Source organism: Pelophylax lessonae, assembly GCF_965119305.1.
Source record: "Pelophylax lessonae genome assembly, chromosome: 11".
NCBI classification, from domain to species: Eukaryota; Metazoa; Chordata; class Amphibia; order Anura; family Ranidae; genus Pelophylax; species Pelophylax lessonae.
In genome coordinates this window covers 76731881-76744466 of record NC_138778.1, presented here as the reverse complement: position 1 = coordinate 76744466, position 12586 = coordinate 76731881, and the positions used below count along the sequence as shown (strand labels likewise).

Here is a 12586-nt window from a genome sequence, read left to right as displayed (position 1 = left end):
GAAAACAGTGGCGACAATACAGACTGGTTGCCTGACTCGGCTGCAGACCGAGCAGTGCTGGACGTCCGTGGCGGCGCGACACGCCTCCTCTCTGACGGCGTTTCCTCTCAAACGGGCTTCTACTGAGATAGGAGGGACGTGCGCGCCGCCACCTCCGTCCTTATGAAGCTCCGACGTGTGACCACTTCCGGTGTCCGCAATGAATGTGCGGAAGTCCTAACTTATACAAATGATTCTACTGCTAAATCCATTTCAAAACACTTCGATCTCTATTATAGTGAACGAGGGCAAAACAATCTTGGCAATAATGGATATATTCAATAAATCAATGTGCAAATTAAAAATTTAAGGACTCCGGAAATGAACACTGGCCCGACTTCCTGTGTTAATGTATAATTCAATATATAAGCTAACAACAGAAATACGGGGAATATCAGTATGGGACTGGTAAAAGTCCATTTAAAATGCAATATAAATGATTCATATATAAAAACAATCATAAATATAGTTATATTAAAATATATTAAAACATATTAAATATATACTAAACTCATTTAATTGCTCATACTGTTTAAATATAAAATTGTAAAAATTTATTTATTTATTAAAATGGATATAAAAAGATAAAATGAATAAAATAGATGTAGATTGAGCAAGGAATTAACTATTATTTATATGGGCATTAATGTCCCATTCAATGTTGTGTCCCCAGGGCCTAAAGCACTTCATTTCATAGATCCAGAAGGTTTCCCTTCTTGAAATGGATCTCTTCAGGTTACTACCTCTCCAATGCGGTGTAGTCCTCCCAATGTATTGTAGTCCGCAACTACATTGGAGGAGATAAATGACCCCTTTAGTGTGGCAGGAGATAAACTCCTTGATCTGATATTCTTTTTTGGTAGTGGTAGATGAAAACTTTTTAGTCCGTATGGTTTTCGCTTCTCTACAAATTTGACAATTTCTGCAAGGGAAGAAGCCTTTCATGTCTGGAAAAAATTTTGGTGTTATAGGTTTTTCAATCGGATTATTGGCGATAAGATCCTTTAAATTCCTCGCTTTCCTATAGATCATACTAGGATTATCGGGGAGAGAAGGCCCCAATATTTTGTCTCCTTGTAGGATGCTCCAATGTTTTTTGAAGACATGGTTAAGCCATTTGTAATTCTGGGAAAATTGTGTAAAGTTTTCATCTACCACTACCAAAAAAGAATATCAGATCAAGGAGTTTATCTCCTGCCACACTAAAGGGGTCATTTATCTCCTCCAATGTAGTTGCGGACTACAATACATTGGGAGGACTATACGCACCGCCAGTATCCGAATAGGGGAACACCTCTCCAACATAAGAAAAGGGTTCACTGGACATAGTGTATCTTTACACTATTCCAAGTGTCATCACAAAAACCCAAAAAATCTACAAATTATAGTGATAGAAAAATACACACCGCATTGGAGAGGTAGTAACCTGAAGAGATCCATTTCAAGAAGGGAAACCTTCTGGATCTATGAAATGAAGTGCTTTAGGCCCTGGGGACACAACATTGAATGGGACATTAATGCCCATATAAATAATAGTTAATTCCTTGCTCAATCTACATCTATTTTATTCATTTTATCTTTTTATATCCATTTTAATAAATAAATAAATTTTTACAATTTTATATTTAAACAGTATGAGCAATTAAATGAGTTTAGTATATATTTAATATGTTTTAATATATTTTAATATAACTATATTTATGATTGTTTTTATATATGAATCATTTATATTGCATTTTAAATGGACTTTTACCAGTCCCATACTGATATTCCCCGTATTTCTGTTGTTAGCTTATATATTGAATTATACATTAACACAGGAAGTCGGGCCAGTGTTCATTTCCGGAGTCCTTAAATTTTTAATTTGCACATTGATTTATTGAATATATCCATTATTGCCAAGATTGTTTTGCCCTCGTTCACTATAATAGAGATCGAAGTGTTTTGAAATGGATTTAGCAGTAGAATCATTTGTATAAGTTAGGACTTCCGCACATTCATTGCGGACACCGGAAGTGGTCACACGTCGGAGCTTCATAAGGACGGAGGTGGCGGCGCGCACGTCCCTCCTATCTCAGTAGAAGCCCGTTTGAGAGGAAACGCCGTCAGAGAGGAGGCGTGTCGCGCCGCCACGGACGTCCAGCACTGCTCGGTCTGCAGCCGAGTCAGGCAACCAGTCTGTATTGTCGCCACTGTTTTCCATATTGAATGTAAGTGCAACACTTGTTATTCATTAAATTATCCCGGGGATATCACGCCATGGTCTGCATATGTTTTTTCTTACATCATGCCCATGTTTAACCTGGAGAGTCAGTAACGAGACGGATCATTAGAGAAAACAGCCACCGATCACTACAGATTGAAAAGGCATCACCTATGTATATTCCCTGCGCTGAGTTACCTGATTTTTGGTAAGAGGCCTATCCTGCATTTTCACAGGGTGGTGATTTTGATTCCTCCCTCCCAACAGCATCTAATGAATTTTGCTTTCCAATTCATTGCATTTGGTAAGGAGGATAGCGTGTTGGTGGTGGGATTTTTCACTATAGAGCACCGGCCATATACAGTGCACCTTTTCAACCTTCAACACTTGGAGCTCTTGTGGACTTTGGGAATGCACAACATTTTTAAGAGTTTTTTGCACCTATAAGTTTTGAGTTTATCCAAGGCACTCAGTGGGATTTTGGACTTTCAATCATTGATATCACATTGATCTCACTTCATCACTTTATGCAATTGTGCATTATTTGTATATTTGTTTATGCATCATATTGTTTTAGCGCACCTATTATTTACACATCCTATTCACTGAAGCACAGTTCAGGTAGCAGCTTTCACTCATTGAATACCAGCGCACCTTCACACACATTCATTTGTGTGTGCATAGGTGGCTCAGTTCTTTTACTGCATTGTGGGATGTGGCAGGTTTTCTTAAAATTTGAGACTGCATATTACAGATTCCCAGGGTTTGGTGATTTTCTTGGCAGCAGTGGTTTAACACGAGGTAAGCTCTGCCCATCTCCTGGCAGTGCTAGTATTTTACTCAAAAGTTTATTTTCTGTGTTAGTAATTGCGGAAGACCTACTTTAAGCGTATTTGCACTTGGCCGCAGTGTCTACTATGGTGAAGGTTTTATGTGTTTATAGCTGTATGTTGGGGCTTGTCTTAGATTTAGGTTGTGATACTGTTATCTGTGTAAGAGAAGCCTGTCCTTAGCATGGTAGTTCTTTCACATATATCCCATTAGTTACTCAGTCATTTATTCAAGTGTTTGTAAACCCAAATACTAACATCAGTTTAGTAGCTTCATTCCCTGTATGCACTTTATAGAACCATGTGCATTGAAATGATCAAAATATATGCCACAGTTTCATCTTCAATGTTTAACAAAAGAATGGGGATTATATACCTCGTTTCCACTGAGCGGTTCGGGTCGGTTCGGTATGGTACGCTAATTTGAGTGTTTCCATTATGAAAGTGGCCCATACAACCGAACCAAACCGCACCATTCCTGGTCCTGCTTCAGATGTAGGGTAGGGCCATAGGAAATGATAAGGTACGGTTAGGGCGGAGCTACTGGCGTCACACGATAGATTCCACTGATTGGCGGACAGGAAAACTTCAATGCTTACGTCAAATGAAAGAGCAAAACAAACCCCTCATTTGGTGTAAACCCCGCATGGTCCCTGGTGGCCCAACTTGCAGTGGAAACGCTCACCTGAATAGACCTGACCATTCTAACCCTTCCAAACTGTACCGACCCGAACCGTTCCGCTCAGTGGAAACGAGGCAATATTGTGTTCATATACACTAAAATTAATTTGACTGAATAAATTCTATGTTTTCATTAGAAAAATAAACAGATGCGCAAATATTGTGTGACAAACTTTGAAGCTACGAGAAATGTATTCAACAGGCTCTCTGCTTTTAGAAAATATATAGTCTTGTGGGATTTTAGGCCAGGTTTACACTGTTGTGCTGTGGCAAAGCATTGATGTGATGTAGTATGGTTCATTCTTAATAGCAGCCAAACACACCTACATTGCAGATCGCCACCATGGTAATACACTACCATATGTTTTGGTGCACTGTGGTATGAAAAATAGTGTGTTCACTTTTTTGGTTACTAAGGTCAGACTAAATGTAGGAGAGTCACTGGTTTCCTGTGTCCAGCCAGGTTCCCCAGAGTCTAGTAAACTTTCCTGGACACCCTCTCGCCTCAAACTTTTGCTTATAAAGTGGGACGCTCTAATTAAACAATTCCACAAACCAAAAACATTGTCCACTTTAATTATCTTTAGGCCCAAAATGCACATTTTAAAGTGTGTGTGAAAAATGGATACAGCAATGAGGGGGTTAAATGGTGATTGTGGTGGTGATCGGCCAGGACTCCTAGAGGGAACTGGTTCCACATTGGGCCAAAGTCTGCAGTATCTGCTTTCAATCAAGGAGCAGATTTTTGAACTACACAAAGATGACCGCACAAGAAGGTCGTCTGGTCTCTTTTTTAGGCCTCATTGTAATATAAGTTGCGGTTTTCGAGTTTAACCCTATTCCTTTCTTTAGGTCTGTAAATGTTCCCCTATTGAAATGTTGTCATTTTTGTAAAGGCTTTTTGCCACTGGAGGGTCTGTCCTGCTATATTTGAATTTGAGACAAACCTCTGGCCCCAGAAATGTAAACCACCACCCAAAAATGCAGAAAACTCCTGTTCTCTGCATTCTAGCTTAGATGTCAAGCAATGTGCCCACATCAATATGTAATCCAATCGGAGATTAGCTTCAATGGTTCTTGGCATTGGTCATCTGATTCTTCCTGCTTCATAATCCTTACTATTGGCTCATCATTTTGCTGGACAGCTTCGTTAGCCAGAATTGAAGAATGTAGGAGGGCGGGTTTACTGTAAATTGGTGTGAGCTCTTACTACTTGCATAATGGTATCTGTACTCCCTTAAAACCTGAAGGAGGACAATTCATGCACACACTGGGATACACAATGTTTGGGGGGTGCAGAAAAATATACCTGCCTGGTTAAAACAAAACAATGCTCTTGAATGGGACCTTCAAATTAACATGAACTATTCAGTCTCTTGAAATCTAGGCAAGAGCCCAGCATTGCAATCTTCGCAGGCTCGTTTCTGAAAAATAAATAAATGCAATTTTTTTGCTGCAAATATGAGTGCATTGATTCATTTTTTGCAAGAGGTGGACTCTGCCATTAATGAGGTAAATGTACACTGCTTAGAAAAATTAAAGGAACATTTTAAAAACACATTATATCTCAATGGGGAAAATATCATGCTGGATATCTATACAGATATGGACTGGGTAATGTGTTAGGAAGTAAAGGATGCCACATCGTTTAATGGAAATTAAAATTGTCAACCTACAGAGGGCTGGATTCAAAGACACCCCGAAAATCAAAGTGAAAAATGATGCAGCAGGCTGGTCCATTTTTCTAAAATTTAATTGCAGCAACTCGAAATGGTACTCAGTAGTTTATATGGCCCCCCACATGCTTAGATGCATGCCTGACAATCACAATAGGTAAAATGTTAAAGCAGCGCTTATCCTGATTATAAATTATCAGTAAATTGGTGTATACATAAGTAGGTAAATAAATAAATAATGTGCTTCATAAACAAGATGTAAAAAATAAATCCAAGGTGCTAGTAGTGCCACAAATTGTGTAATGATATAAAATAAATGTACACAGGAATAGAAAATCCTTAGAACAGGATCTGCTGTGAATAAAGTGCTAAGTGCAAAATAACAGTGCAGGCAAGCTACATAACAGAGTATTCGTCCTAATATGCCGGGCAGTTAGCACAGGTCCCACTAGAGGACTTCGGGACCTCAGGCCACCCTCATAAAGTCTGCTTCTGATTGTTTGGTCAGAGACATTCACGCCAGGGGGCTGCAGGAGGTCATTTTGTAGGGCTCTGGCAGTGCTCATCCTGTTCCTCCCTGCACAAAAGGAACAGATACCAGTCCTGCTGATGAGTTAGGCACCTTCTACGGCCCCGCCCAGCTCTACTATAGTAACTGCCCTTCTCCTGGAACCTCCTCCATGCTCTGAGACTATGCTGGGAGACGCAGCAAACCTTCTGGCAAAGACACGTATTGATGTGCCATCCTGTAAAGGGTCCAGGTATTGCCTCATGCTATCGGTAGTGACACTGACCCTATCCAAATTCAAAACTAGTGAAAAACAGTCCGAAAAAATGAGTAGGGGAAAAAATATTCAGTAAAACCATTCCTGTTTTGGAGGTTATCTCAATGTTGCCCATCTAGTGTACCTGTTACTTTCATAAACACCAAAGCAGCTGAAACTGATTAACAACCCCCTGCTAGTTAACTGACCAGATCAATATCCCAGGAGTTTAGTTGACTTGATGCTGTACTTTGAATAAAAAGTATTCCTTTAATTTTTTTTGAGCAGTGTATTACATTTGCTTTGATTATCAACAATTCACAAATGGGTCAGAATAAAGGAAATTCATACAGTAAAAAAAATGGTTGATATTATAAATGTGTCTCATATTATTCAGTTCAGCATTTCTGTTTTTTAAATACCAACAGGTCTTGTCCTGGAAGGTGAAACTACCTCTTCAGACAATTATGCGGCTTCTACAGGTCTTGGTTCCGCAAGTGGAGAAGATCTGCATTGACAAGTGAGAACTGGGCTGGGTGGTGATAGCGTTTATAAGCTCTAAGACTAAGCCTCGGTTCACACTAGGGCGACCTGTGAGGCGACCTGGTGGGCGGCCCTGCGCCCTCAACACACCAGCCGCCACTGGTGTGACATATTAGGTTTCTGTTTCCTTTTATATTTTACCAAATATTTTTATTTTGTGTTTGTGTACACTTAAATCCAATTAAGTATATTTTTTTCCTGAAAGTTTGCATTTTAAACTGTGAAAATATTGTGCAAAATAAAAAATTGCAACAACCACTATTTTATTCCCCAGGGTGCTTTTAAAAGTATATAATGTTTGAGGTTCCAAGTAATTTTCCAGCAATAAAAATGCAGATTTCTCTATCATCAGCTGAATGGGTTATCCTGCCCCCTGCAGGAGTAGTCTATGCAGTAAAAAATGTTAAATGTACACGCCTACGGGGCTGTCCCCGCAGGCATAACCTACCCACACTCAGCAGAGCAAACCAGTTTGTTTCTGTCTAGAGAAGGAGTAGGACCTAGGTTTCCTGCTGGGACTCCGGTCTCCGTTGTTTTATTCTTTTCAGAATAGTTTATTTAATTTCTCTTTACTCACTTGCTAACTAGTGTCAGGGGAATTCTCCTGGTGATCTACAAGCAAAGCCGACTAGGGCTTCGCACTGGATAATCTAGATCCTTGTGGTCCCCCCAGTCTGACCTACGAGTGTGAGCAGGTTATAGTCTTGCACTAGGCCTCGTCACGATGGTGTCCCTTTCCATGCGAGCCTGCGAGCGGATGCCTTGCTGGGATGCGACGACCTGAAACGTACCCCTCGGCTGGCAGCACCCCCACTTTGGGTGGGAGGAGGTGTGTCCAGAGCGAAGCCCACCCTGTCCATGGTATGGTGAGTAAATGTGACCCCCCTTGCACCTGGTGGCCTTGGGGGGATGTGGGCCCTCCCCTGGGGATAATAGGACCTGTACCTCCAAAAAGATCCCACTGGCCTGCCCGGTACCAGGTCTTTGTGCCATCTTCCTCTCCCGTCCCCGCTGGGGGCTATGTGACTGCGAGCGCCTGGTGCCCTGAGGGGGTAGCATCGTACCTTGTGGATTGCTGGGTCTTGTTGTGGATCCTGTAGGCCTTCATCGTGTTGGTCTCTGGCCGCATGGCTCGCTGTGGGCACTGCCATCTTAAGTGTGGGTAATGTACAGCTTTTTCCCATTGACTTGTATGGGGCAGACATTTTGCCTAAGCTTCTTATTGTAATGTATTGGCAACCATTCTTGTGTAGTCCTCTGTACTGCACTAAGCAGCGTGACCTTCTACATCCAGGCGTGATCACTTCCTGTGCTTCTGCTTCCTGCTGCTGGCCGAGGTCATTTCCGGTCTCTCTTCTCCGTGTGCTGAGGACTCATCAGGAGGGTCTCTCTGTAGGTGGTACAGTACTGGGGTCTTTGCGGACATATCCCTGCACACTCTGATGTTAGTGTATTTTAAAGGGGGACTCTGCAAACAGCGGCGATCAGTGGTGGGAACCGCGATCGGCGCTTCTTAAAGCGACAGTACTCAGTTTTTGGTAACTTTAATTATGGAGTCGCAAGCTGTGAATTCACCCTCAGACCCACTCTGTGCGACTCCCGGACAGTCCTGATGGCAGTCGCTGGCCGCAATTTCAGCAGCTCTGGAAAGCCTGGCAACCAAAATTGAGTATGTCATGAAAAAGGTTAATAGCCGGAAACAGCCGCTACATTCTCCTTTTTTTCTTTTTTTTTTTTTAAATCTTTTTAAGTTTTAAACAAGAAAACCCAACAACAAACAAAGGTGCATTGGTTCACAGCTTAACTACCCAGAATTTCAGAAAATAAGGCATGTTACCCGCGCAGGGGTCCAAAAAAGAAGCATAAGACAAATAAACAACAGAAAGGGCAGCAGCATTTACCCCATGGGGCAGACTGTCTGCGGGGGGGGGGGGGGGGCAACTAGAGAACCTCTTATATTCCAGAATCTTGAGGAAAGCCCTTTAAAGGCCGAGTTGGGCGTCACCAGGTGCCCGGGGGCACGAGGTGAGACCCCGTATCAACCACACGCAGCTGTGGAGGAATCAGAGCGCCATTTGGCCCAAACGCTATCGTATTTTTTCGGACAGCCTCTATGTGCATACGTATCTTTATATAGAGGAAGAACTGAGTTCACCAATTGCTTCCACTGCAGCACCGTGGGTGGGGACCGTCGCCGCCAATGAAGGACTGTGGTTTTCCTGGCATAAAAGAGCAAGAGACCTAGCAACATCCGGTCCGCCACCCGAGGCACCAAATCATCCAGCAGTACTAGTATACATATCCTTGGAGAGGGGACGAGCTTGATCAAAGAAACCTTTTCAATCAACTAGAGTACCGAGGACCAGAAGGCGGAGAGACGAGGGCAAGTCCAAAAAATGTGTAGAAAGTCACCTGGTTCCTGGCCACAACGCCAGCTTTCCTGGGATTGGGAGACATGCATTTTGTGTAAACGGTATGGGGTGAGGTAAGCCCTATGGACTATTTTGAATTGGATGAGTCTATCCCTGAGGGAGACTAGCATTTTGAAGGGGAGCTTCCACATATTGATCCAATCCTTCTGGTCCAAGTCCGGAACATCCCAGGCCCAACAAGCACGGAGGCCAGAGAGCTCCGGAGAGTGGACCCGGAGGAGATGTGCGTAAAGAACCGACCCCGCCCGCTCCGAGCAGTCGTGCCGCAGAACTTGCTCCAGATCCGGCTGCCCTTACCTGCGAGCAAACCGGTGGGAACTGGGATCTGAAGGCATGAGAGAACTGGAGATATTGAAATAACTGGGATGACGGGACATTGAAGGTGTTGGTGAAGTGTGTAAAGGGAGGAAAAGGGAGATCAGAGGACACGTCCGAGATCTTCTTAATGTTGTATTTGGTCCACACCACTGGGTCAGGGAAGTGAGTAGAGGTGCGACAGGGTGTGATTGTGCCACAATGGCACGTTGGGGGAGACAGCGGTGCCCGGATATCCCTCAAGCTGTAAGCCGAGTTTCCAAGCACGTAGTACCGTGGTCATGGAGGTGGTGAGTCCATGCGGGGCCCTGGGTCTCCTAAAGAGCAAGTGGGAGAGAGCCTCCACGGAGTCGAGCACCACTGCCTCCACCGCAACCGCCAAGTTAAAAAGATCCGGGTTTAACCACCAAACCACAGAAACGAATTGGGACGCAATAAAGTATTTGTGGCAATCTGGAAAGGCCAGCCCCCCTGGGAGAGGGTGCGCATTAGGGTGGAGAATTTATAACTAGGGAGGCGCGGCCCCCACAAAAAGGAGGAAAACAGTCTATTGAGGGTTATGAAGAATGATTTCGGTGTCCATTGGGGGGAGTGCCGAAAGATACATAAATTTAGGCAACCCCTTCATCTTAACAAGGTTAATGCGGCCCAAGAGGGAAAGGGGTAGGTTCTCCCATGCCTTTAAGCGGGCCCTGACTGCTGAGACCACTGGATCCAAATTAAGCGTAATAATGTCTGAGGCTTCCCTGGAGACACACACCCCCAGATAAACCATATCATCCACCCATTGTAACAAAACATCCGGCGGTGCTGAGCGTCTGGCCTCCAGGTCGATCGCTAACAGCTGCGACTTGGACCAGTTCACCTTCAGCCCAGCCACCTGCGAGAATGCGTCCAGGATTTGCAATGCACCCCTAAGCGAAGTCTGCGTCATTCAAAAATAGCAGGCGGTCATCTGCATACAGGGCCACCCTCTCCTCCAGTCCGGCAATCCGCAGGCCCGGATTAAGCGGGGAAACGCGGAGGGCCTCCGCCACCGACTCTATGGCAATGGCAGCATTCTGCATCTTTAGTGGTGTCCTGATTTAGAGGCTGATGTGGTTGCCCTGGACGCCCCCCTACCCGAAGGGCTTTGGTGGAAGCCCTTATTATTTCAGTGCGGGAAACTTTAAAATTGGCTAATGAGCCCACGCCGGCAGGGACGTGGGTGGCTTTTGGCTCCCGCAAGACAAAGTCTGGCAAGGTTTTCAATTGTTTCCCTTGTTCCTGTGGAAGATTCCCCTGCTTTTACGGATCCGGTGGTGAGGCGGGTGGAATCCCTCTCCCGCCATCTTCATGTGTTGGCGGGTTTTATTTTGAAACCAGTCTTTGTGTCTGTTTTGGTTTCACAGACGGTTACAGAATGGATTAGGTCCCTGAAGGGGTCCTTGGACCCTTAAATAGTTCCTCCGGAACAGCTGGAACTTTTGGACCAGGTGGCCCAGGCTCTGGTGTTTCTGTGTGATGCGTCCATGGATGCGGCTCCCTTGGTTTGGCTGAAGAGCTGCTCGGCTAACCAAGCTTCCAAGAAAGCCCTGACAGATCTCCCTTTTCTGGGAGAGGGTTTGTTTGGTTACTCCTTGGATGAGTCGATCAAAGGTATGACGGGTGGGAAGAGTACTCTTTTTTTCCTCAATTCTCCAAAGGTAAAACACCCCGTACTAAGTGACGTCCTTCCTTTACTGCTCAGACAGTTTTTCGTGCCTCCGGGGCGCAAGAAAAGGGTAAGCCGTTCAGAGCTTTTGGAGGGGCTAAAAAGCCTTGGAGCAAGCCCAAAGCCAGTCAGTCTGGTGCTGCGGACAAGTCCTCTTCAGCACAAAGGGGCGCCCTCACCCGCTTCTTTCTTCCTTCATTCAGGACAATTGGGTTCGTGAGCTGGTTTGTTCCGGGTACAAGATCGAATTTTGGTCCCGGCCGGGGGTTAGGTTTTTTCAGTCAAATCTTCACCTGTCTCCGGAGCGTTTGAAGGATCTTCGGGAAGCTGTGCATGATCTCCTGGCTCAAGGGATGATTGTGCCGGTTCCGCCGCAGGAACGCTCTCAGGGTTTCCATTCAAACCTGTTCACTGTGCCCAAAAAAGGTGCGTTCCATCCTGGATATCAAGGCTCTGAACCGCTTTGTGCGGGTGCAGAAATTGTGAATGGAGTCCTTTCGGTCAGTTGTGGCATCATTGAACCAGGGAATTTTCTGGCCTCCATCGATATCAAGGATGCGTATCTCCACGTCCCCATATTCGAGGGACATCAAAGATTCCTCCTCTTTGCGTTGTCAGCGGAGCATTTTCAATTCGTGGCGTTACCCTTTGGTCTCGCCTCAGCTCCCAGAGACTTTACCAAGGTCCTGGCTCCTGTGCTGGCCTTGTTACGTCAGCAAGGTATCTCGATTGTGGGATATCTAGACGATCTGTTGCGTGCAGTCTCCTATTTGGATCTGTTGGGCAACATCTCTATTTCAGTTCACACCCTTCAACAATTCGGGTGGATTTACATAAATCTGCTCTGACACCATCCATACAGGTCACTTATCTGGGGCTGACTCTCGACTCTACTCTGGCGAGGGTCTTTCTCCCCTTAGACAAGCTTCAGAAGCTGCAAAGGGCAATCAGGTTCCTGATGAAAACCGATCTGTGTTCCTTGCGGACTTGCATGGGGTCAACCTTTGAAGCAGTCCCATATGCTCAATCTCACTGGAGACCTTTGCAGAAGGAGATTCTGGCAAAGTGGCACAGGGATCCTCGGTCATTGGACCAGAAGATTTGTTTGAGCCATCTCACAAAGTCGGCTCTGTCCTGGTGGAATCCAGTCACCTGTTCTGTGCCAGGGCAGGTCATTCCTACTATTGTTCTGGACGGCGGTGACCACGGAAGCCAGCCTATTGGGCTGGGGTGGAGTGCTGGGGAAATTTTGTGCCCATGGGGACTTGGGAGGCAGAGGAGTCCTCCTTGCCGATTAATATTCTGGAGCTGAGGGCAATCAAGCTCTGCCTGCTCCATTGGACGAGTCAGCTATGCGACTTTCCAGTTCGGATACAGTCGGACAATGCCACGGCTGTGGTTTACATCAAT

The 12586-nt window shown here is 44.9% G+C and overlaps 1 protein-coding gene across 1 annotated transcript in view; it reads left to right on the top strand.

Moving 5' to 3' along the window:
* The window catches only part of HID1 (HID1 domain containing), a 283981-nt gene that overhangs the window by 212117 nt on the left and 59278 nt on the right, over window positions 1-12586 (top strand). Inside the window, exon 17 of the mRNA XM_082271220.1 lies at window positions 6622-6713. Coding sequence (XP_082127346.1) covers window positions 6622-6713 — 92 coding nt within the window. The remainder of the gene's footprint in view (window positions 1-6621; window positions 6714-12586) is intronic.